This window comes from Budorcas taxicolor, chromosome 1 (genome assembly GCF_023091745.1).
Source record: "Budorcas taxicolor isolate Tak-1 chromosome 1, Takin1.1, whole genome shotgun sequence".
Lineage (NCBI taxonomy): Eukaryota > Metazoa > Chordata > Mammalia > Artiodactyla > Bovidae > Budorcas > Budorcas taxicolor.
In genome coordinates, this window is record NC_068910.1 from 167,936 (window position 1) to 192,784 (window position 24,849).

The following is a 24,849-nucleotide window of genomic DNA, read 5'->3' on the forward strand; positions in this document are numbered from 1 at the left end:
AATGTTTAAATGTGTTTATCCTCATGATGTTACCAGAAGCATTCCAGGCAGTTTAGAAAAATAATTCTGTTAAAATACTCATGAATGAACTAGGACAGAGAGTGTGCGGTGGGAAGGTGTGCAGGAGACACCCACGGGGAAACTCAACCCGCTTCTAAAGCTGGAGAAGCGTCAGAGGGTCCCGGCTGCCGTGAGGAGGAGGAGACCTGGCCAGCCACCTGACCCACGGCATCCGTGGGACAGAAACAGACTCGCTTTCCTGCAGGAGAGAAAGAAATTCATCTTCCAAGTCCTTCTGAAATGCATTAGTCCTCCTAAAATTGTGGTGACCACCGTCTTATATGGTCTTACACAGGGTGGTGGTGATGAAATCAAATCCACGTTTTAAGGCAAGACAAGAAAAATGTAAACAAACATCACCAGCATCAGAACGCTCTCGTCTTGCTGAACTGAAACTCAGTTTCAGTGATCACGGAGCTGGGTTGTCACTTCCCGCCAGGAGGGAAAAGGCCCACACTGCCCACCGCAGGTCTGTGCACAGTCGCTACCCAGGACACAGCACAGCTCAGAACTTTCAGTAACCCGTGTCACGGCTCAGTCCTAGCACAGGCACGCCACAGCATGCTCTGAACGTTCACGCTTCCACGCTCAGAGGTTCTGCAGCCAATATGTGTGGAGGGCGTCCCCAGACACCAGCGGTTCTCAGACACCAGTTGGGTCAGCTCAAGCCAGTCCTGACTCCCATCTCCCTGGACTCAGCGGGACTTCCCCCCAAGAGACCCCCGCTTCAGACACCAGCTGGGGGTCCCCAGGGGAGCTCTGTCCTGCCCTGTCTCCCTCAGATTAAGGGTGTGGTCCTGTGAGGCTCTCCTCGCCCCCAGCCTCAGGTGGGCATGTGTGGTCCTGACCCACCGGCTGCAGAGCAGAGCGACTCCCTCCACCCCCGCCGCCCACCCTGCCACAACCCCCTCTGCAGGTCCAGTTACTTTGCCAGACGAGCTCATAGAATTCAGGAAAACTCTACTTGCTAGATTGTAGGTTTTTTCCTTATATCAGTACAAGGCTGTGACTCAGGAACAGGCAGGTGGAAGAGACACAGTGGCAGGTGGGGGGATCCCAAGCTCCCACACCCTTCCCAGGCCCCCTCTTCTCTTGTAGTCTCCCCCCTGCGGAGGCTCTCTGGGCCCCTCCTCTGGGGCTTCTCTGGAGGATTCCTTCCTGGGCATAACTGACTTGTCACTGGCAACTACTCCCACCTCCAGCCCCTCCCCTCCCCGAAGGCCAGGGGCTGGGACCCTGGTTCTGAGCTCCGGTCACACAGCGGCTTCCCTGGCAGCCCGTCCCCCCTCCTCCTGGGTAAGATTTCCCAGAGTCACCTCATCTGCAGGACAAAAAACACTTTCATCCCGCTCACCAAAGGGAATTCCAAGGGTTTACGGAGCCGGGAACCGCAGACGAAAACCAAGTGTGTGTCTTACTAATAATTCACACTGTCACAAATGCTGATACTGACGACGTACGACAAGCCCATTTGGCACTCATCTTTTTAACACCCCGCCAACCTCCATGCCAGGGCGTTGCCTTTGGGGCAGCGCCAGGGGCCAGGCTCTCACTGACCCCAGGCCTCCTCCTTTGCCAGCCTCTCTGCAACGTGAAGTCAGCCAGACCTGTGAGACTATTTTTAGTGGTGGCCCTGCCACCTCGATCCTTCAGGTCCAGAGCCCTGAGGCGTCTTCCCGGCAGCTGCTCCCTCCACAGCTCCCCAGGTTGGGTCCTGGGAGCCTGACCATTGCTCCTGACACCCCAGTTCAAGGAGGAATCCGCAGTTTGGCCACACCTGAGTTCCTGTTACTGCTGGCAGGTAAGTCCTCCTGCTTGGGAATTGGCCTGTAGGGTGGAGAAAACCCCCTGCCTGCGTGCCCTGGGAAGCCTTCTGGCAGGGGCAGGGGTCCCCCACCTCTGACCCACCCCCCGCCCCGCACCTCTGAGCCAGCACCGCAGGATGCTTTGGAGAGCAGGCCCGTCTCCTCATGGGTGGAGGCGGGAAATGCGAGGGCCTTGACGTGTTTTCAGGGTCATCAGAGAACAAATTTCATTCCTGAGAATTTTACTGATTCATATATACATGTGATATGAATTGAATACCAAAGCCAGATAACCCATGGAGCGGCCACCTCTCAGCTGGACCCTGGGCGACCAGCGAGTGGCCCTGCATTTGCTCACCTGGTTTCCACAGAGCTGGCCGGTGGAGGGAGCGAGCCGACCTGCCTCCGCCTCTCCAGGCGTGGCCTTGGGTGGGTGCAGCGACTCTTCATCAGCTCGCAGGGGGCTCTGGGGGTCAGCGGTGACATCCGGAAAGCACACACTATGCCATCTGCACCCCTGCAGCCGGCCCGTGGGACTTCGGGGATTCCCAGGAGGGCTCTCTGCCAGGTGGGAGCCACCTACCCGCCTGGCATGAAGGTCCAGGGCACTGCAGTCCAGGAAACACCAGCCCTCACTTAGGGATAGGCAGGACGGGAGCTGTGCAGGGCCCGGAATGGGGGTACTCTGAGGTCCCCAGTGTCCCAGCAGGACAGGGCTGAGCTCCGGGGGCCCACGGCTGCCTCCCCTGCCTGCCCAACCTGCATTGTCCTACCGGGATTCCTGGGCCCACCTCCCAGATATGCTCATCACCAGGTCTTTCTGGGGGTAGGAATCTGAGGATGAGCCCGCAGAGTCCCCTGGGGAACTCATGGTGCGAGAGGCAAAAATATCCTCCTTAATATAGCACAGGGACGTGGCCAAGACGCCTCCGAGGAGCTAGGAAGAAGGCCGAGGACGAGCGCCTGACACTCCCCCGGTCCCGCCTTGCCCTAAGAAGGCGGGGCAGCCGTGCGCTCCGGGGGGTCCGAGCCCTAAGGAGGCGGGGCAGCCGTGCGCTCCGTTGAGCAGCGGCACTGAAGGGCAGGTGGGCTTCCTGTGCGAGGAGGTCCGAAACTCCAGTCCCTGAGGGGGTCACTCGGGCCGGGCTGCACCCTTCCCCTCCCTGCAGAGGGTAGCCACGTTCTGGCTCCACCCCGGGCATGCTCCCCGGAAAGCCTGCAGGTGAGTGGCGCCTGAGTCCCTCCCTGAGGCGGGGGGCGTCTCTCATCCTTCCTTCCACCTTGGCCAGAACAAGCCCACAGTCAAAAGACAGTTTTGAGTCCATCGGGGAAAACTGAACCGCTGGGTGTTGTCAACTTTGTCAATATGATGCTGGTTTTATGGGAATGTCTGAGAAAACTGGCCTTATCCACTAAAGACTTTATGTACAGGTGATGCTGGGAAAGATTGAAGGCGGGAGAAGGGGACGACAAAGGATGAGATGGTTGGATGGCATCACCGACTTGGACTTGAGTTTGGGTAGACTCCGGGAGTTGGTGATGGACAGGGAGGCCTGGCGTGCCGCGGTTCATGGGGTCGCAGAGTCGGACACGACTGAGCGACTGGACTGAACTGATGTACAAGTGTAACAGGTCTGCTGGATGCTTTAAAAAGACTGCAGGAGGAAAATCAAAAATGTGTGCGGGGCGGGATTCAGAGGGGAAAAGAGGCGCAGTCAGCGCATGCCCAGGCCGCCCGAGCGCTTCCGGGACGAGCCGGCGGGGACAGGTGGGCCCTTACGCCCCTCCCCCGGGCCGACCGGCTCCCCACGTCCGCCGCGGCCGAGGGCCCCTCCCCACCCCCGCGCTGGGCGGGTCTCGGCGCTAGAGTCCCGAGGACCCGGCGTCACCGCTCGAGGAGGGAGAAGGCGCTCTGCGGCCTGGCCCTCCCGCAGCCCCGCCCCGGGGCCCGATCCTCCCCCAGCCCCGCCCCGGGGCCCGATCCTCCCCCAGCCCCGTCCCGGGGCCCGATCCTCCCCCAGCTCCCGCCCCGGGGCCCGATCCTCCCCCAGCTCCCGCCCCGGGGCCCGATCCTCCCCCAGCTCCCGCCCCGGGGCCCGATCCTCCCCCAGCCCCGTCCCGGGGCCCGGCCCTCCCGCAGCCCCGCCCCGGGGCCCGATCCTCCCCCAGCCCCGTCCCGGGGCCCGATCCTCCCCCAGCCCCGTCCCGGGGCCCGGCCCTCCCCCAGCCCCGTCCCGGGGCCCGGCCCTCCCCCAGCTCCCGCCCCGGGGCCCGATCCTTCCCCAGCTCCCGCCCCGGGGCCCGGCCCTCCCCCAGCCCCCGCCCGAGTTCTGGTCCGCGCGGCCAGCGGGGCGAGGGCAGCACCGGACCGGAGGGACCCTGGACTGGGGCGGGGGCTCAGGTTCAGGGTCGGGGCTCCGGTTCGGGGGCGGGGACTCGGGCCCTGGGCGGGGCTCCGGTTCGGGGGCGGGAACTCAGGTTCAGGGGCGGGGCCTCCGGGTCCGGGGGCGGGGACTCAGGCCCTGGGCGGGGCTCCGGTTCGGGGGCGGGAACTCAGGTTCAGGGGCGGGGACTCCGGGTCCGGGGGCGGGGACTCAGGCCCTGGGCGGGGCTCCGGTTCGGGGGCGGGGACTCTGGGTCCTGGGGGGCCTTGGGTGGACTGTCGCCGTTCCGCCTTCTCGGTGGCCCCGGCGGCCGCGCTGCTCCTCCTGCCGAGCCGCTTCCCGCCGCCGCCGAGGGCATCCGGTGAGTGCGGCGCTGAGCCCGGGGCGGGGTGCACGGAGCGGGCAGCACGCGGGTCCAGGCCCAGGGAGGGTGGAGCAGCGCGCGCGCGGAAGAGGCAGGGCTGGGGGCTGCAGGTTCGGTCCGCGGGACCCGGCCGGGGGAGGGAAGGGCGCTGTCGCTCAGGCCGCTCTGAGACCCGTGCCCCTCCCCCGTCGCGGATCTGAAAGCGCCCGGGTGGGTCCGGCGCCGCCGGCCTTTAAGGGCCCCCAGGCGCTCCCCTGAGGCCGTAATAAAGAGCGCTGGCCTGAAACCGCAGAGCCTCCGAGAGCTTGTGCCGGGGTGCGGGCAGGCCACGTGTCCTGCGATGCAGGTCACCTTATTCCCTTACCTCCTCGCCACCCTGCGGAGGCGCAGAAATGTGACTCTTCCGAGGACACGCATGTGTGGGGAGGAGGAGCTGGGGTTCCGGGCCCTGGGTTCCGGGGCTCCCTGAAGCAGAGGCCACTGGGTCCAGTATCTCGCGCCCGGTGAGTGGTCAGGAGTGGCCCTGCCCCCCTGCTGTGGACGAGCACCAGTGAGTGATCTGGTCCCAGACCTGATGTTAGTGCTGGGGGAGCTAAGGGCAGGGCGCGGAGGTGTGGGTGCTGGTGGGGAGCCGGTGTTTCAGAGAGAGGCTCGGGGTTTGGGGAGGCTGGGGGCATTCTGCTTCTTGACCTTAATTCATAAGTGATTCATATATACTTTCTGCTGAGATGTAAAATCACCAAAAATCTGCCCTTTGAAATGTCCAGTTCAGGAGGACAGAAAGCCCCTGTCCACACAGAGACTTGCCCGAGAATGTTCAGGGCCGCATTAGCCCTAACAGCCGGAACGAGGGGCTAAGCAGTTTGTGATCCAGCCACACGATGCGATGTCACTCAGCCTTGAAAAGGAATGGCATGCTGACTCGTTTATCAACATGGGACACCCTTGAAAATGCCACCCTCAGTGGCATCTTCTGTAGTTTTGTTCTGCATTTTCCAAACGGCTAGTGCTGAGCATCTTTTAACGTGCTTGCTTATGGCTGTTGTGTAATCTTCTTTGGGGAAGTCAACCCCTATGCCAGAGTTCAGTTCAGTCGCTCAGTCGTGTCTGACTCTTTGCGACCCCATGAATCACAGCACACCAGGCCTCCCTGTCCATCACCATCTCCCAGAGTTCACTCAGACTCACGTTCTTTGAGTCCGTGATGCCATCCAGCCATCTCATCCTCGGTCGTCCCCTTCTCCTCCTGCCCCCAATCCCTCCCAGCATCAGAGTCTTTTCCAATGAGTCGACTCTTCGCATGAGGTGGCCAAAGTACTGGAGTTTCAGCTTTAGCATCATTCCTTCCAAAGAAATCCCAGGGCTGATCTCCTTTAGGATGGACTGGTTGGATCTCCTTGCAGTCCAAGGCACTGTCAAGAGTCTTCTCCAACACCACAGTTCAAAAGCATCAATTCTTCGGCGCTCAGCCTTCTTCACAGTCCAACTCTCACATCCATACATGACCACTGGGAAAACCATAGCCTTGACTAGACGGACCTTAGTCGGCAAAGTAATGTCTCTGCTTTTCAATATGCTATCTAGGTTGGTCATAACTTTCCTTCCAAGGAGTTAAGTTGGGTTTATTGTTGAGTTGTGCTCTTTTTGTATTCTGGAAACCAGACCCTAATCAGATATATGGTTGGAAACATCCTCCCTCTTCCTGATGGAATTCTCTGAAATATCAGGCTCTGGCATTTTGATGAAGCCCCTTTCTTGTACCTTAGATGTCACATCTAAGAAACCAGAGCCTAATCCAAGGGCCCTGTGTTCTCACCTATGTTTTCTTCTGTTTCACGGTTTTAGCTCTTAGGTTAGGTCCCTGACCCATTCTGAGTTAGTTTTTGTGTGTATGACCTGAGGTAAGGATCCACTCATTCCTATGCACGTGGCGTCTCAGCACCGTGGGGCTGTTGAAAAGACTTTCGTTTGCACGTCGAATAGCGCGGGCCTCCTTGTTGGCGCTCAGCTGGCCGTGGGTGTGCGGCTTCACCCACAATTCTCAGTCGTGCTCGCTGGCCTGCATTCCCAGTCTTGCCCCGCGGTTATGTGGCCTGGCTCACTCCGGTTCATAGTTCGGTCTTGAACTCACGTGCGTGCTCCCTAACCAGAACAGTTTCCCCCAAGGCTGTTTAGGGCTCTGGGTCCCTCGCCTTTCCACATGAAGTCTGGGATCGTCATGTCATTTTCACCAAAATAGGCCAGACTTGAACAGAGGTCGCCCTGAATCTGTAGATCAGTTGGAAAATATTGCCCGCTTAGCAGTATTGAGGGTTCTGACCTGTGAACATGGAATATCTTTCCATTTGCTGGCTTTATAAAATTTTCTTTCAGCAGTATTTTCCAGTTTCCAGGGTCAAAGTCTTACACTCCTTTCGTGAACTGTGTTCTTAGGTAGCTTATGCTTTCGATGCTATTGCAGGTTCAACTGTTCCCTAATTTTTGGATTGTTTGTTGCTAGTGTATAGAAATAAAACAACTTTTGTGTAACGATTTTGTATCCTACGACCTTAGTGTACTTGTTTATCAGTTGTAATAGTTGTGTGCGTGTGTGTGTGAGTGCGTGTGCGTGTGTGTATACATACGTGTACGTGTGTGCGTGTTCCTCAGGGTTTTCTGTGTACAGCACACGCCATTTCTACGTGGAGGTAGTTATACTACCTCCTTTTGCACCTGCATCCTTGACGCTCACTACTGAAGTCGTCTGGCCTTGGAAGTTTCTTTATAAGAGTATTTTCATGCTTAATTCAGGCTTCTGTTACAGGTCTACATTAAATTTTTTTTTTTTAGCTAGTCTGTTCGTGTCTAGGAATTTGTGCATTTCATCTAGGTTTTCTAATTTGTCAGCATACCTACAATTTCCTCATAATTATCTAAAAACTTTAAGTTTGGAAGTCACGTCCCCTCCTAAATACCCGAGTCTTTCCTTCTTGGTCAGCCACAGGTTTGTTGATTAGCTCGTTCTCCCCAAAGACCCAACCTCTGTGTCTGTTGATTGTGTCCCCAGGTTGAGGCTGTCAGGGCCCAGCTGTGCTCCTGTGACCGCGATGGAGACCCGCCAGCGCCGGCCGGAGGAGCTGGGGCTGCTGCAGGCCGTCAGCGCAGGGAGCGGCCCGGACAGCCCGAGGGCGGCCCCCACACCCCCGGGGCCTGAACTCAGCAGGGAGACCGCCTGGTCCATCGGCAGCCAGGTGACCCTGCCCTTCCTGTTTGCAGGCCTGGGGCTGTCTGGAGCAGGCATCCTTCTGCACTATTTCCAGGTAGGAGGGGACACATGGGGGTGTTGGGGGTGGGGTGCTGTCCAGTGCCCGCCTGGAGAGGAGGCGCTGCACGCTGTCCGCTGCGGTCAGGGGCGGGCCTTCTGCTCCCGCCCACCACTTCTCTATGATTTGGGCAGGAGTCTTTTGGTTACTGATGACAGAGACTGGCTTTGACCCAGAGCACACTTTACAGACAGTCATTAGCTCCGGTAATCAGAATAGCTGAGGGCTGCACGGACTCGATGGACGCGAATCTGAGTGAACTCCGGGAGATGGTGATGGACAGGGAGGCCTGGCGTGCTGCGATTCATGGGGTCGCAAAGAGTCGGACACGCCTGAGCGACTGGACTGAACGGAACTGGAGGCAGGCATGACATGATCCAGGTGCTTGAATGGTGTCAGAGTGCCAGCTCTCTCTCTCTCAGCTGTCTCATGTTCAAGCAGGTTCTATGCTTAGAGGGGAGGGTAGCCTTTGGCAGTCAATGCTTTGTACACGTGCTCTTGAAAAACAAGAGACGTGTTTGTCAACCCGTTACAGTCTCCCTAGTGTTTTTTAAATTAATGCATTTAATTAGAGGATGACACTTTACAGTGTTGTGACGGTTTTTGCCGTATGTCAGTAGGAATCAGCCATAGGTATACGTGTCCAGGCTGCCCTGGTCGCTCAGCTGGTAAAGAGTCTGCCTGCAATTCAGGAATCCTGGGTCGGGAAGATCCCCTGGAGAAGGGATAGACCACCCACTCCAGTATTCTTGGGCTTCCTTGGTGGCTCAGATGGTAAAGAATCTGCCAGCAGTGTGAGAGACCTGGATTTGATCCCTGGGTTGGGAAGATCCCCTGGAGGAGGGCATGGCAGCCCACTCCAGTATTCTTGCCTGGGAAATCCCCATGGACAGAGGAGCCTGGTGGGCCACCGTCCACGGGGTCGCAAAGAGTCGACACGACTGAGCGGCTGAGCACACGCGGCACGCACACGTGTCCCCTCCGTCCTGAACCGCCCCCCCCCCACCCCGTCCCTTGGGGCTGTCACAGGGCACCGGCTTTGGGTGCCGGCTTTGCGCATCGCCTCTCGCTGGTTTCGTTCCGCGTGGAGCACTGTGCGTGCTTCAGTGCTTCGCTCTCGAGTCATCCCACCCTCTCCTCTTCCTGCTGGAGTCTCTCAGAATCGACCCTGCCGCCAAGTGTCCACTCCTGCGCCGGTCACCACTCCCTGAGGGCTGACGCCTCTTGTCGTCAGTCTCTGAGGGGAGGCAGGGCCCTCGGTTTATACCCCAACAGACAACGAAGTAGCCAGTGCGCCAACCCCTCTTGTTCTCGGACTGTCAGAGCCCCGTTCCTGCATCACGCGATCTCTCCCTGGGAGGGCGTGGTTCCTAAGGATCCCTGCAGCCGTTAGCAGCCAGGTCATTCCTGCTGATTGGAAGGAGCTGAGAACAGAGACCATCTGGGATGGGTGGCCAGATGGGGCGGGCTGGCCCCTGCCTCCTGCTTGCGGCAGGGTCCCCTGCCCAGGGAACCTGGCCTGCCCTTCACTGATTTGGATCCACTCGGGGTTTGAGTCCCAGTCTGCCACTTAGCCAGTAAGGCTGGTGCTTTAAACTTTTTTAGTTCAGTTCATTCGCTCAGTCGTGTCCAACTCTTTGCGACCCCATGAACCACACCACTCCAGGCCTCCCTGTCCATCACCAACTCCCAGAGTCCACCCAAACCCATGTCCATCGAGTCGGTGATGCCATCCACCCATCTCATCCTCTGTCCTCCCCTTCTCCTCCCGCCTTCAATCTTTCCCAGCATCAGGGTCTTTTCAAATGAGTCAGCTCTTCGCATCAGGTGGCCGAAGTATTGGAGCTTCAGCTTCAGCATCAGTCCTTCCAATGAATATTCAGGGCTGATCTCCTTTAGGATGGACTGGTTGGATCTCCTTGCACTCCAAGGGACTCTCAAGGGTCTTCTCCAGCACCACAGTTCAAAAGCATCAATTCTTTGGTGCTCAGCTTGCTTTAGGTCCAGCTCTCACATCCATACCTTTTTTTAAACCAACACTGAAAAATCGGGAGTTGCCACAAAAAGATTCAGACTCCTGTTTGCTCTTGAAACGCTGGCAACCCTTCTTGAAGTTGGACCCATGTCCCCTCGTGGCCACGGTGACTGGTCACTGCCTTCTGCGCGGCCACAGCGCCCCCTGCCTGTCCTGCATGCCCCCGCTTCCCTGCATTACCTGCTCTCCCACCACGGGGGTCTCGGTGGCCCAGCATGGCTGCCGGCTGCCCCCCAGGCTCCTCGTGGAACTCATCAGGCCCCAGCAGGGCTGCTGTGATGCGGGAGTCCCTGCCCCGGGCTGACTCAGCCCCAGACTCTCTGCCCTCTGCTTCCTCCCGTGACCTGGCGCCCACACTTCTCTCACCAGTGGTGAGTCAGCACCAGGGGGTCCACGCCCCGAAGCGCCCCCCCACCCCATGCCTCCCCCGCAAAATCCCTCCTCCCCACGCCCTGCGGCCGGCTCTGTTGCCCTGCGGGCTCTTCTCTATCCCAGAGTTTTCAAAAAGCCTATTTGGTCGCGTGTTCATGCCGATACACTCTCACCGAGCAGGTACACGACAGGTGTGCGGATCACGTGTGTGTGTGTTTGTACACACGTGGATGCATATCTGTACATTCACACACACAGATATAAATCTCCGCACACACACAGTTGATAAGTTGTACTTGGAGCCGCAGGCCTCAGACCACCCGGGGTGTAGTGCCGTGCTCATGTGAGGAACCTGCCGCAGAATCACAGCTCCGCAGAATCATAGGTCCACAGAGAGACTCCGAGACCCCTGTCGTGTCCCTCTGGCCCGCCTCAGGCACCCAGCTGGGCCGCTACAGGTCTCCCCAGGCTTCCGGTCACTGCGCCTTCTCTGCCACCTCGCGGGTAGACTCCAGGCCCTGGATGGCCTGTGAGCACCTGGCTCCCGCCAATGCATCAGGGCGGTTTGAGCCGCGGCAGGTCACAGGAAACCCGAGCTCGCGTGGGCAGGGTCAGAAGGCAACTTGGCATCTCCCAGAACGCGGTTTCCAGGGCAGGGCGACTGCGCAGGCAGACAGTGGCGTCACCACCAGCTGGCAACGCGTCCGAGGACGGGCATCTCCCCATCGCTGGCTGGTGGTGACGCCAGCGGTGGCGGCAGGCCCCCGGGAGATGCGGGCTGACCTTCAGAGGTGACGGGCAAGGCCCTGAGAGGCTGTTGAGCTGGGCACTGGGCAGAACGTGGACACCGCACCCGCGGCAGCAGGCACACGGAGGGGCTGCTGCCTGGGGGCTCAGCGTCTCCCCAGCGCTGGGTGCTGGGTGTGGGCCCTCGGATGGGACGCTGGCTGCAGGGCTATCGTCCACGCTGAGGCGGTTTTTGTCCAGGACTAAGAACAGGCCACACCAAGCTGTCAGAGGGAGGGTGGCCACTCAGCCGGCCGCCGTCCCAAGACTCCATCCTGGAGCCTTCACCATATTGGGAGCTGGTTGGTCAGTGGAGAGCAGCTGGGTCAGGGTCGGGGCGTCCTGGGGGTGGCCGCCCCCCAACCTGGGCAGAGGAGGTCTTTGTTTGTCAGCCACGCGCCCCAGGCCTGGGGGGGTTCCTGTCTGTGGGGCTCGTGAGCTGCCTGGGAGGCAGGCTTGTAGGAGCGTGTGCCCGGCTCCCCTGAGGGGTGACTGGCCCGTCTGATGCCACGGGCTGCTCGGGGTCCAGGCTGGGCTCCAGGGGAACAAGGGGGCAGAGCTGGGTGGCGGCAGGAACAGCCTTGTGGGGGTGGCTGGGTGGCCTTGGGCGGGGGTCCGGTGGGAGGCCTCGGACGAGGGGGCAGGCCACCGGCATGCTTGGGGCTTCGGTCCCACGAGTTCACAGGTGGGCCTGGCCGGCCACGGTGGAGGCAGAAAAGAAGACCTCCTTCCTGTTTGTTACTGAAAATGTAACCGCCTTGACCACTGGGCCTGCACAGGCTGGGGGCATTCAGGCCTTTAAGAGTGACCGGTTTGCTCAGAACCAGCCCAGGCTCAAGGTGACCTTGAAGACGGGAGGCTGTGTGGAGGCTGTGCTCCCGGGAAAAGGCGGTCCCCACCAAGGACCCCAAGACGATTGCCCTCGCTGGCGAGTCGGGGGCGGGGTGGTTCTGACACGATGGCTCTGGGCCCTCGGGGGCTGGGCTCCCGTTCCTGGGAGGTTCTGAACAGGGGTTGCTGAGACCCTCCTGAGGGGTTGGGGCAGCAGTCAGAGGCCCGAGGAGGGCAGGACCCTTCAAGGTCCCCCAGATTCCTCCTGCCGCCCAGCGCCGCCCGGGGTCCAGCTGAGCTCCTGCTGGAATTACATCCCTGGTTTCCTGGGTTAGGAAGCGTCTTGTTCCCAAGCCGCCCAGGAAAGGAGTAACTCCCCTCACACGCTTCTTTCATCTCTTTTGCACAGTGTGTTTGATGGTTCACAGAAGCCAACAGTCACCGCAGATGTGCAGAAAGTTAGGAAATAAAGGGCACTTAGGGTCCCACCCCCAAAGGCACACCCACTTTTAGCATTTTGGTGTATAGCCTTCTGAACTGTTCACTGCTTGTGTGTATGTGTTCATTTTTCATTATTTTTTGAACAAAAATGAGAAACGTTGTAACGATGTATAACTGCTCTCTTGGGGGCCTCTTCCTGCACGAAACACGCAAACGGCTGTTTGTTTCCTCCTCTTCCGTCCTGATGGGAGTGGCTCAGAGGCCCACAGTGCACCATTACAGGTGAATTACGATGCTGGACCATGGTCAGAACTAGAAAGAGATCCCAGGAGGTGCTGGGGCCAGAAGGTGGTCACCAGTGGCTGCGGGGGGCCCGGTTCAGCTGCCGGCCTGGGGACTGGGGTGGCCAGTGTCCAGACAGGGCCGGCCGAGAGGGGTCTGTTTTGCACACGGTGGCCTCACACTCAGCCCCTGCCCCGCTGTCCTTAGACACATGCCGCGCTCTCAGCCCCCTGCCCATGTGGGCACGCTGACTCTCACCTCAGAGGCGGGCACAGGGGTCGGGGGGTGCCGAACTTGGATCAGGGTTGGTTCCCCGGGCTGCTCTCTGGGGTGGCTGTCCTTCGGAAGCCGTCCTTTCTTGGCGGGCGTCCCAGGGACATCTTGAGGGTCTGGTAATGGACGGGCTGTGGCCTGTGTGCACGTGAAGGGCACGAGGTGTCGCCAGGGTCACGGCGGACGTTCACCCTGTGAGTCGCAGGTGGGGCATCCTGTCCTCGTCGCGGTCACGATTCCACTCCCCTTTCCGTGGCGTCGGCCTGGCTGGCCCCGGGGACCCCTCTGGCCAACATCAGAACTGCCGTGGGCAGGTCCAGGCTCTGCAGCCTGTGGCCTTGACCCTGCTGAGCCTGCCTCCAGGCCTGGACGCTGCCCCGGCCCCTGTGGGAGGCACAGCAGACCCTCATTCTCTGCATGTCAGGACCCCTTCTCCTTGGGGTCGGGGTCGGGGCTGGTCTGCCCACGTCAGGACGAGCCTGGGCCCTGGAAGCCCCTTCCAGGTCTCCGTCCTTCGGGAGAGCAGGCCCACGTTCTTCTGCGGGTGCCGCATTTTGCTGTGGCCGTGAGCCCCGGACACCAGGGTTGAGTGGCCGTGGGTGCAGCCTCTGGACCTTGAGGGAGTGACAGGCCTCAGGGGCTTGGAGCTGCCTGGGGGGCTGGTCCCGCACGCTCTCAGCCAGGCTGGCCTCACGTGGCCCGGCTCCCTGGTGCAGCCCCGGCCAGCGTGGGCCGGGCAGCTGGCTGCCATCAAGGTCGCTCCGGGGGGACAGGGAGTGTCTGTGTGGGCGGCCAGCCGGGGGAGGCCGCAGCGGATACGGCGGCCCCTGGAGGGGGAGAGCCCGGCCCGCGGGGGTGCACGGCATGAGCGGCCCCAGGCTGAGTCGCCGCCTTTGTTCCCCACTTGTTCGCTCCGGGTTTGGCCGAGGGGTGGTAAGGACCGCCCCTGAGGCTGGCACCTCTGCCTACGTGGACCCCTTGGGGAGGCTGTCCCGGCCTGGCCATGGTGGTCACCCGGCTGAGCCTGGAGCTCCGCTTCCAGGGTGGGAGGCTGCGAGGTGTGCACTGCGAGCTTGCCCGCTGGCCCCGGGGGGCGTCCCCCGAGCCCGCCGCCAGAATCCTGGGCCAGGTCCTGGTACCAGTGCTGCTGTCCGGCCTGGGCGTGGTGGCGGCCGGGCTGCTGATGAACCGCGTGCAGGTGCGTACGGGCAGGCTGAGGGCCGGGCGGGGTCCGGGCTCGGGGGCGGGCAGGCGGGTCCCCCTGGGGACGCGGGCACCTGAGGTCCAGAGCGCCTGACGCCCTTGCACGGTCAGCCTGCGTGGACTCGCAGCCTGGGAGCTGGAACTTCTCGGACACGGGGCCTGGGGGCTCGAGTCCTGCCTCTGTTCCCCCTCAAGGGGGATCGACAGGCATCCCTGCCTCAGCCTCTCTGCCTGTGAGCTGGGCAGGGTTGTGGGGCTGGCCTGGTGGCCCGAGGGTGTCGGGGAGCCTCTCGGGGGGGCGGGGTGCTGAGCCCAGTAGGGGTCCAGGTGGGACAGGGCACGTGGAGCTGGGGATCTCGGCCAGGAGTGTTTGCTGGGAGGCTGGGGGGTCTGTGTGCTCCAGGTCAGGAGCCCGGGGAGCCCCCTTTGGGTCACAGAGGCAGGGAGTGTGTGTCGTGGAGACATTGGGCACGTCCGTGAGGACGTAGGGTGGGGGGTCACCTCTCACCTGGGGGAGGTGGCGTGTGCATGACACTGTGTTGTGTGCACAGACATGACTTGGGTTGACCCGCAAGGGGACATCAGGTGGCGTCCCATCTCCCTGGGCTTGAGGGGCATCTGACGTGCCCCCCTGGGGGCCCCAGCTCTGAGTGAGGCTCTCAGGACATCTCCACCGCCCAGCCCAGTGCACGGTGCCCACTGGATGGTGCCCTTGCTCAACTGCTGCCAGCTGGAGCTGGGTCCCTGCCTCCTGCTTTTCCCTGGAGCTGCCCCCCGGGTCCCCCTCCCAGGTCACCCTCCTGTGGAAGCTGGAAGAGCCTGGCTGGACAGCAGGATGCCCCTCCCGACTCTCTGGGGTCCCGTCCAGGAGGAGGCCCAGAGCACACACCCTCAGGAGGGCCAGCAGCCCTGGAGATCACAGCCTTTCCCCACTCCCCGCTTGGCGGACACGGCGTGAGGGCTCCCTCGCTCTGCACTCCCTGCTCACCCCCACCCCCGGAAGCTCGCGTGGTGGGGGGTGTGCCGGCCGGTGCTGCCTGGAGCCACGCACGCTCAGCCTCAGGCCTGACAGCCAGCCCCGTGGACGGCCCCCAGGTGGCCGTGTGACGGGCCGGGGCTGGGATCGGCCGCGCCATCTGGGGCCGGGAGCCCGTTTGGGGGTCTGGGGACTGAGGCTTGTGAGGGACTGGAGTGTCAGCTGGTATCATCCCAAGACCGTTTCCACCCAAGTGGTGAGTCGGCATTTCTCCCCACGAAACGAGGTTAAGCCCTGGCCTCGGCCCCAGTGGGCCCCTCACTGCCGATCCTGTGGCCCCTCCCAGACCTCTCTGGGGCTTACCGCACACATGGGCGCCGGGAACCCCGAGGACGGTGTCTGTTCTTCTCAGATCAGGGCGAGCCGCGTGCTGGGCGGGTGGACGAGGCCACTTGTTGTCGGTTCCTCCGGCCTATCTGGTTGAACCCCAAGCAGACGGAAGCCTCCCCACTGTCCTGGCGTCTGTGTGCTGGCCGCTGGGCCCCCTGCAGACACAGGGCAGCAGGGAGGCAGGGAGGGAGGCGGCAGGTTGGAGACTTGGCGGGCACGTTGCTGAGCCTCAGGGTGGTGTTTCTGGGGCCGTGAGCAGCAGCGGGCACTGCAGGTGAGGGGCCCTGCGTGTGGACAGAGGGGGGCGGGCCAGAGCACCAGGATGCAGACGCTGAGGGCAAAGCCTTCTCGACTCTATCCTGGCTCTTTGTTCTGAAACACACACCACATGTTGCTTCACGAGGACCAGCACGGGAGGGAGGCGACTGCTCGGAGCACGCAGTTTGGTGAGCCGGCCAGGTCAAGAGCTCACAGCCCGGGTTACCCGCCCGCCTGCCTGTTCCTGCGTGTGTCCGTGGGATGTGAGCGTGTTTGTGCGGGACTGGAGTCGCAGCTAGGCATCATCAGGGCTGAGTGTCTCTACCTGCCGGTTTTCGGGCCCACGTGACCCAGACGTGCGGCTGAAGGCCACAGGGTGGCTGGGGGCTGGAGGCGTGGAGCCCAGGGGGACAGGGGGCCCAGGGGACGTCTACGGCCGGGGCAGGTATCAGGCCAGAAGGCAGGTGCCCTAGGGTTGGACAGCAGACCCCCCCGGCTCCAGGGTCCCCCTGGGGCTCTGCAGGCCATGCAGCTCTGGGCCGGCCTCTCCCCTGGACCTGGCCTTCCGTCCTGCCAGCGCCTGGCGTCGCTGGCTTTGTCCTCGCACAGTGCCCGGAGGTCACCTGCCCAGATGTGTCTACACCCCACTTCCCGATCCTCCTTGGCCGCGACCACCTCCCGGTCCGGATGGCCCCTGGGGGGAGGACGGGCCGCAGCCAACAGCTCAGCTCCTGCTCCCCCTGTGGGGTGGGGGCTGGGCTTGGGAAGACTGAGATCCCCAGCAGGAGGGGATTGGGGTGGAAGGTCACGGCCTGGGGGCGCTGCGGCCCCGGGTGGACAGGGCGAGTCCATGCAGGGCGGGCGGAGGGGGGGACTCCCACGGGGCCTGAGACGCCTGTGCCCGTCTTGAGGAAGAGAGGTGGTTTATTAGACTTCGCAGCTTTCCTGCCTGGGGGAGGAAACAAGTCCCTTCGATTGTAAAGGTGTAGAAGGTCGGAAAGGGGCGGTGACACACAGGCCGAGCCCAGTTAGGCTGAAAGCGGACGTCTGTCAGACTGTGGTTACAGAGCGGGAACGGAGGGCTAAACTCTGTCCCCAGGACACGGACACAGGGAGGGGCGGGCTGAGAAACAGGGACACCGCCATCCCAGCATGCACTCAGGTCTGGCGCAGGTGAAGCCCCGGTGCTAAAGCTACAGTCTGCGTGAAATAAGCCACTTCCACAGATGGAGCACCTTCCAGAAAAACGCAGCGGAAGTCCCGCAGAAAGACCAGCAGCCCTCAGCGGGGCAGCCACGTGGGGAGAGGGGGAGCCCGAGGGGTGGGCCCCGGGAGGGCGCCCGGGGCAGGGACACGCAGTCCGCGAGCTTGGACTGAGCCCGGCCCGTCCCCACAGCACTGGCCCGTATTCACGGAGATGAAGGACCTGCTGACCTTGGTGCCGCCCCTGGTGGGCCTGAAGGGCAACCTGGAGATGACGCTGGCCTCGAGGCTTTCCACTGCGGTGAGCGCCCCTGCCTGCCCGAGGGGCTCGGCTCTGAGCGCCCAGTGGGGTCAGGGGTGGTCGTGACAGCCACTTGGCTGCCACGCCACGTCTGGGGTCGAGACGGAGCTGGGAAGCTGGGCGGTGCAGACACACGGTCACGAAGCTGGGGGCTGACCTGCGGCCCGTGAGCCGTGAGTCAGGGGAGGCTGGGCGATGAGGGTTTGGGGGGCTCTCGAGAACTCTGGGACTCTAAAGCCTCAATTTATTTGAAAATAAAAGCCTGAAAGTTCTTTCCTGTGTTCCAATCCGAGGAAGGTAAAAGACAGTTAAGGCCAATCCTTTCTCAACCTGGAGAGTTTACTGGGAAAAGAACAGACAAGGACTGAGAAGTCAGCCTTCAGTAACTGAGCTCAGTACAGAGGGGCCAAGAGACGCAGTTTCTTTGAACCTTTTCTTAACTTGTCTTGAATTTGGCCGGCAGAGGCCATGATGTTGGGAGCAGCGACGGCTTCTCAAGGAGGGAGCGCGTCACTGACCTGAACTTTTTATCACAGAGAAGAGGGGCTTGGGTACATCTCCTGAGCAGGACGCTTGGCCCAGGTCGGGGCGAGAGGCTCCTGGTCTCCAGGGGCCTGTGTCCCCACCCCCCTGCTCGAGTTGCCCTCTGACAGCCGGCAGGACCATCTGCTCTGGCGGCAGTGAGGGGCCCCCCACTGACCTGCTGGGGCCTCCAGGGAGGGGGCACCCCTTCAGCCACGCCCAGGGGGCTCAGATCGTCTCCTCTCCCCGTCCAGGCCAACACCGGGCAGGTCGATGACCCCCAGGAGCAGTACAGGGTGGTGAGCAGCAACCTGGCCCTCGTGCAGGTGAGCCTCCTCTTGGCCTCTGAACGCTCCACGCTCGTCACTGCAAACCCATGCGTCTTCCTCACGGAGGGGTCGCAGTCTCCGTCCGAGGCGGGTCTGCGTGCCTCTGGACAGGACGTGTCTGTGTCCAGTTCCTCCGCCGGGGCAGCCTGTGGCCACACACGGAACCTGGAGCAGGACCGCAGGCCTGCAGGCGAGGCCGCCGCTTACCGACAGGCTGCCTGCTCCGTGGCTGGGGCTCAGCCTGGGTCCCAGGCTCAGGGTCTGGGTCTGGGTGGCCTTGGTGACGCTCATTGGCTGTTTCCTCCTGAATCCTCCTTAACCAGCATCCTATCTGCTCCTGCTCCAAGCAGGCCTTGGGTGGGCACGTAGTCCCAGCGTAGCGTGGATGCAATCTTGCCTGCTGTTTTTCTAAAAAGCTTAATATCAAAGCATAAAGGCTGCTGTACACTGCATAGTTAAGCTTTTTGGATAACTTCAGCATATCTTATCACAAAAATATAGAACCACATTTAAACTTCTTGACAACTGGCATTTCGACAATGGTATGGCCTAGAATGTCACTGGCAGGACAGATGTGCAGCTGCTAGGGGCCGGCTCTTCGGGGCCGGTACAGACCCACCCAGCCTGGCCTGGCCTCACGCACCCATCACCCTGGGCGGTGGGGCGGGGGGCGGCCTGCAGTCACAGCGCACTGGGGGTGCTGGGGGTGCTCTGAAGAGAACTCCCGGCGAGTTCACAGGGTAAGAACCGTCTACAGCTCTAGATGCTTCCCGGAAGGATCACAGAGGGGATCTGATCCTTGTTTCTCAGCCGCACGCATTTCCTTTCTGCGAGTCACCTGTCCGATCGCTCGTGCGTCACCCTGTCAGATTGCCCGTTTAGCATTATGGCTGTTTTGACTTGTGGAATGGGCTCATTGCTCGGGATGCGGATCTTTTTTAAACAAATCACTTGGCTGCACAAGGTGTGGCGGTGGCCTGACATGGCTCCAGCTCCCGGCCCCTGCATCAGGCGCGTGGAGGGCACCCCTGGCCCAGCGGGAAGTCCCTTGCTGGGGGGCCTTTCACCAGTTATGTGAGGGACGTGGTTTCTCCCAGTCTGTCCCGGTCCTTGTTCTGTGCCATCTCTTGTCACACACGTCATACCTGGCACTTAATATACATTTTATCTGTAGTTTTCTTAATAGATTGGGCATGTTGTAGGAAGGAGGAGGCCTTCCCTAATCCAAAAGCTGAAACATACTATTCCACATTTTCACGTCTCAGCTTAGGGTTTTGTGTTCAGGTACATGTGCGTGAATGACAAAAGTCAGAATCCTTTCCTTTCCCCAAGCAAACATGCGGCTTCTCTTACCCTGTCCACTCCATCCTGATGGGAATGCACCTTTATCACAGCGAACGGCCACACACTCACGATTCACTGCCCAGACCCTGCTCTGTCCTGCCAACCTGCCGGTCTGTTTCCTGCCCAGCCACCCGGTTTTCATTCCTGTAGCTCCAACACACATGCTCGTAATGAAAATGCCCAAATGAGACGCCACTTCCATCCTCTCCCTCAAAACTGTCTCGCCTGTCCTTGCACATGTACTCGCTTCTGTGACACCTGAATGCAGAATGAGTTGTCGGGTGCCATCTTGGAATGCTGGCTGGAATTCTGTGTACAAGCCAGGGCGTGTCCTGGGGCCCCAGGGGATGGGGGTGCTGCTGGAGGTCAGACCCGCTAGAGGGGAGCTGACCCAAGATAAACACGGGTCGCTGGGGAAGGTCGGGGCGGTGGGCCAGGCATCAGGCTGAGGCGGGTGCTGGCCGCCGCTCCGGGGGAGGGAAGGGCCTGCCTCAGCCTGGTCCCCGCCCGCAGGTGCAGGCTGCCGTGGTGGGGCTCCTGGCTGCGGTGGCAGCCCTGCTGCTGGGCCTGGCCTCTGGCCAGGGGCTGGATGTGGTGGAGGCCCAGGTGCTGTGCGCCAGCAGCGTCCTCACCGCCTCCCTGGCGGCCTGCGCCCTGGGTGAGTGGCCCTCGGGGTCCTGCAGGGGATGGGGTGCCCCTCGATCTTCGCGCCCACCATGACCTGGACCCGCACATCTTGGGCCTAGGCGGGGTCTGGGGTCTGGGGCGGGGCCGCAGTGCAGGCGGCCCCTGGAGGGAGGGGCGGGGGGGACCGCCGCTACAGGCTCAAGACCCCTCCCTCGAGGCTGCCGCACCTCCCAGGACCCGCGTTCGGGTCTTCCCCGAGGCCCAGGGTCCCCAGGGGTTTGGAGCCGCGGAACCACCTGCCTGATGCTTCAGGGCCGTCAGTGCTGGGGCTGCTCCGGGGTCAAGCGCAGGAGCTACGAGGCAGAGTCGCAGCCTGGAGGGCCTGACGCTTGCGGAGGAACGGCTGGGTGGGCGCAGTGAGGTCCCGGGCGGCCTCCACCCGCTCACCGCCCCCGCCCGCAGGGACGCTGATGGTCTGCATCGTGGTCGGCGCGCGGAAGCTGGGGGTCAACCCGGACAACATCGCCACGCCCATCGCGGCCAGCCTGGGCGACCTCATCACGCTCTCCCTGCTGGCTGTGGTCAGCAGCTTCTTCTACAGACACAGAGGTGCGCCTGAGGCCTGAAGTCCCGGCCGGCTGAGTGGGTGGTGGGAGCAGGCACCCGAGGTGCCGAGGTCAGCGCTGGCCGCGGTCAGGAGTCGGGACAGAGTGCAGGCTGCAGCCGCCCGGCTCGAGGGAGGTGGGGGCCGAGCCGTGAGCCCGCCCGCGGGCCGGGGCGGGGCCCACCCCAGCTCGGCACCCCTGCCCCGCAGACAGCCAGTACCTGACGCCGCTGGTCTGCGTCGGCTTTGCGGCGCTCACCCCCGCCTGCGTCCTCGTCGCCAAGCAGAACCCGCCCGTCGTGAGGATCCTCAAGTTCGGCTGGTTCCCCATCGTCCTGGCGATGCTCGTCAGCAGGTGCGCGTTCCTTCCGCCCGTCTCCCCGGGGAGCCCCGGGCTGGGCCCCAAGACCACGGCTCTGTGGGCGCTGTCCCCTGGCACGGCTGCTGGTGGGCCCCTCAGGGCGGAGGACGCCCCCTCCTCTCTGACGTGAGTTCCTGGCTGATTCGCAGGGAGGGGAGCGGAGGCCGTGGGGTCTCTGAGGTCGTGGGGTCGCAAGCCAGGCCCTGGCAGCGTCTCTGGAGGGTCCGGGGGCCTGGGGAGGGTCTGGGGTGCTCTTAGGGGGTGGCATCTTCGGTGGGCGTCCTGGACAGGCGGGACTCGGGTCGCAGGTGGAAATGCACACGGGGGTCCAGAGGGCGCAGAGGAAGCTGGGTTGGGGGAGACAGGGCGCCCGTGCCACTAATGGTCTGCCGTCTGCCCGCAGCCTCGGGGGGCTCATCTTGAACAAGACCCTGTCCCGGCCGCAGTTCAGAGGCATGGCCGTCTTTGCCCCCATCATCTGTGGTAGGTGCTGTGACCATCACAGCGGCCTTGGGGCCAGGGGCTGGGGGAACAGTGACCTCGGGGCTTTGGGTGCAGGTTCGGCCCCGAACGCAGCTGGGAGGCCAGGCTGCGGTCCTCAGGGGCTCCCCCGGGGCCAGGGCTGAGCCCAAGCCTGCCGGCCGGCACCCAGACCCACCCGCTGGCATCTGTGGCCCCATTCGGCCTCCCTTTTGGATTCACTGACGGCACTGAAATGTCTTCAGACATTTACAATGAAAAGCCCAGGCTCCTGTCTTCCCCTTGCGCAGTGAGGCTGCGATGTCCCGGCTCACATCCTGGAGGCCCCCAGAGTCCCCGCTCAGCGTCTGCAGGAGGGGAGCGCCTAACCCCACAGGGAGATGAGCTGGGCGGTGGGGAGCGGTGAGGGGTGCGGGTAGTGGGCCACGTGGGCTCCATCTGCAGGCCCCTCTGCCCCGGCCGTCCTCAGAGTCCTCCGGAGCAGCCCAGGCAGTGGGTCTCCACCCTGGGAAGGGTCCTCCAGGGCTGGGGTGACAGAATAGGGGAGGGGCTGTGGCCAGGGGCCAACCCCTGACCTGCGCCCGCAGGAGCCCCATGGCCTCTGGCCCCGGCACACTCAGCTCCCTGCAACCCCAGGAGCCCCTCAAGCCCAGCTCAGCTGCGTGCACCCTGCCCCACCCCGCCCCATCTCTTCTCCTTCCAGCCTTGACGTTACCTCAGACATGCCTGCCCACGGTCTGGATCCTTCCTCCAGCGGCCCCCCCGAGGCCACCCCTCCCTCCCTCCCCACCCCTGCACACAGGCGTCAGCCACTGAGCCCCAAGGCTGCTGGTCACGCCCCCTTCGCTCAGAGGCACCCTGTCAAGGGGACCCTGCTGCTGCCTGGACGCCTCCCTCGCAAGGTCCCGGCCGCCTGGTCTGGAGCCAGACGAGGCATGTGGTCAAGTTCGAGGGAAAGAGGAAATCAAGTGCTGAATCGGCCAAGGGAAGCTTCCTGAAGGAGCTGAACTTAAAATAAGGGACAGGCTCCGAGACAGACGTCGAGGAGGGGAAACTGGGCTGTCTTGCAGGTGTTGGAGGCAACCTGGTGGCCATTCAGACCAGCCGGATCTCCACGCACCTGCACCTGTGGGGCACGCCCGGGGTCCTGCCCCTCTGGATGAAGAAATGCTGGCCCAACCCCTGCTCCACGTTCTGCAGCTCAGGTGGGTCCGGGGCCTTCCAGGAACCACGTGGTCGTTTCAAGGATGGCATCACTGGAGTCTGTGTTACCAGGCCCGACCCCCAGCACAGGGGAGGCCCCTGCGCCCCAGGCGTGGCATCCAGGCCCTGGGGTGGGCCGTCTGCCCCGCCCTGTCTGACCTGCCACCCATGCGCAGACGAGCTCTCAACACCTCTGCAGGGACCAGCGCTCCACGGGGTGGGGGTCGCCCTTGGGGGTCACCCCGTGACCTCGTCACCTCTGACTCCACCCCAGGGGGTCAGGGCATAGCACGTGGCTTTGGGGGGAAGTGTCACGTGTAGCTCTTAGTTTTCAGTGTATTTTCCTGAGTTTTTACACCACCTGCCGATAGTAACAACTATCTTTTCCCTTTGTAATTTTTTTTTTTTTTTAAAAGATCCATTTTAACGGTCAGGCCTCATAGTTTGTCGCCGTGGAGAGGTCTGGCGCAGCCTCTCCAGAGTGTTTCACAGTTGCATCCACGCGACTGTGCCGCCCTCCCCACCCAGCTGATGAGACGCTGTGTTAACTCAGCGCAGATGGAGCCTGGCTCTCACTGAGACCCCCTTCTGCCCGACAAGACCCTCACATTATGGGCTGGCTCTACAGCCTGCAGTCTCAGCAGGAAAGCACGTCTCACAGCCTTGGAGCCGCGTGCACAGCTGCTGAGGACCGTGCCGAGGGGGCCCCGGCCTTGGTGGCAGCACGTCCGCACGGTGGCCTCCGGAAGCCGCTGCGTCCACCTCCCCCGTCACAGCGGGTCGCGTCGCCTCCTAATTGCCCTGCTTGCTGCTGTGCCTCAATCCTGCTTGTTCTTGCTCCAACGCCAGCTCCCAGGAGCGCTGGCCACACCCGTGGGGAGGACACGCAGCAGCTCCGTGACACGTGTGGAGGGAAGAGCGCTTGGCCACCGCGCTGCAGGCTCCTGCCCGGGTCTCTGCAGCCACCGCTGAGCCATGGCCCTGCCTCCCACAGAAATCAACGCCACATCGGCCCGTGTCCTGCTGGTGCTTGTGGTGCCCGGCCACCTGGCCTTCTTCTCCATTGTCTCCCTGCTGGAGGGCCAGTCGGTCCCAAGCGAGAGGACCTTTGTGCTCCTGTACCTGCTGGCGGGCCTGGTCCAGGTAAGGACGGGCACCGTGCCCCATCCTGGGAGGGGTTCCTGGACAAGCAGGACGTGGTCCCCGCCTCCCAGAGGTTCGGTCAGCTGGTCCAGCCCAGGGGCCGTGTCCAGAGGCACTGCTCACGCCTCCCCAGCAGGGTCAGCGCAGCGGCGGAGGGTGGGGCCTGCGATGGGCAGGGCCAGCCAGGGGCTCCTACAGGGGCCTGTGGGCTTCTGCCAGCGGCCCACCTGCTGAGGCCCTGGGGACAGCCCCACGAGGGCGCGCTGGCACGGTTTTGACCCCGAAGGGCAGGCAAGGAGCCTGTCTAGAGTGGCACCGGGGAAGGACGGCCTGGACAAGCGGCTTCAGGGCCTGAGGCCTGACCACACAGGGCACCTCCACACAGGCTCCCAGTGAGCCTGAGAGGGAGAGCTGGCCTGAGGCTCCGGGCGGAGATGCGCCTTGGGCCGAGGGAAGCCAGGGCTGGCATGGGGCCTGGGACGGCACGTCCCCCTGCGCTCCATCCCGGAGGCCCGCGGCCCCCCCGACGCGGCCATCACCCCGCCTCTCCCCGCACAGGTGACAGTCCTGCTGCACCTGGCTGACGTGGCGGTCCGGCTGGCGTGGCGGCGGGCCCTGGATCCCGATGACCACTGCATTCCGTACCTCACAGGGCTTGGCGACCTGCTGGGCACCGGCCTGCTGGCGCTTTGCTTCCTTGCCCACGGGCTGCTGCGGACTGGGGTGCAGCCGGGCGGCCCCCTGGACCCAGCACCTGGACCCTCCTAGGGGCCCGGGAGCCCCCTCCCCCGCGCCCACAGGCCCAGTCCCAGGGCTGGGGCGGCCTCTGTCCAGCACACCCCTGCCGGGGGCAGGGCGCGGGGGGTGGGGGGGGCCCCTCAACCTGCAAGGCCATCCTCCCTACTCTCCCGGGGATGGGCCTGCTCCCCCTTTCTGCTCCCCACATCCTGGTCATCAGAAACCTGTGCTT

The 24,849-nt window shown here is 62.6% G+C and overlaps 1 protein-coding gene across 2 annotated transcripts; it reads left to right on the forward strand.

Annotated features, from left to right (window-relative positions):
- Window positions 1–4,205: 4,205 nt before the first annotated feature.
- Window positions 4,206–24,819, forward strand: SLC41A3 (solute carrier family 41 member 3). 2 transcript variants are annotated; one of them, XM_052644018.1, is made up of 11 exons: window positions 4,206–4,266; window positions 7,869–7,912; window positions 17,159–17,266; window positions 18,043–18,114; window positions 19,975–20,119; window positions 20,551–20,697; window positions 20,903–21,047; window positions 21,457–21,536; window positions 22,604–22,738; window positions 23,731–23,879; window positions 24,438–24,819. In XM_052644018.1, the coding sequence occupies exons 3-11, from the start codon at window positions 17,180–17,182 to the stop codon at window positions 24,645–24,647; spliced, it is 1,170 nt and encodes a 389-aa protein (XP_052499978.1). In that variant the 5' UTR covers window positions 4,206–4,266; window positions 7,869–7,912; window positions 17,159–17,179; the 3' UTR covers window positions 24,648–24,819. The 2 variants fall into 2 exon arrangements, with proteins under 2 accessions (XP_052499978.1, XP_052499906.1); XM_052643946.1 differs by lacking the exon at window positions 4,206–4,266 and adding an exon at window positions 4,500–4,610 and having other exon boundaries at window positions 7,660–7,912.
- The last annotated feature ends 30 nt before the right edge of the window (window positions 24,820–24,849 follow it).

What these genes read in the sequence shown, in the direction of transcription:
- SLC41A3 (XM_052643946.1), top strand. Translation starts at nt 7,700, where the DNA reads ATGGAGACCCGCCAGCGCCGGCCGGAGGAGCTGGGGCTGCTGCAGGCC. An exon ending in GCAACCTGGCCCTCGTGCAG is followed by an intron (nt 18,115 to 19,974) that starts GTGAGCCTCCTC and finishes CCCCGCCCGCAG; the next exon opens with GTGCAGGCTGCCGTGGTGGG. An exon ending in CTTTGCCCCCATCATCTGTG is followed by an intron (nt 21,537 to 22,603) that starts GTAGGTGCTGTG and finishes GCTGTCTTGCAG; the next exon opens with GTGTTGGAGGCAACCTGGTG.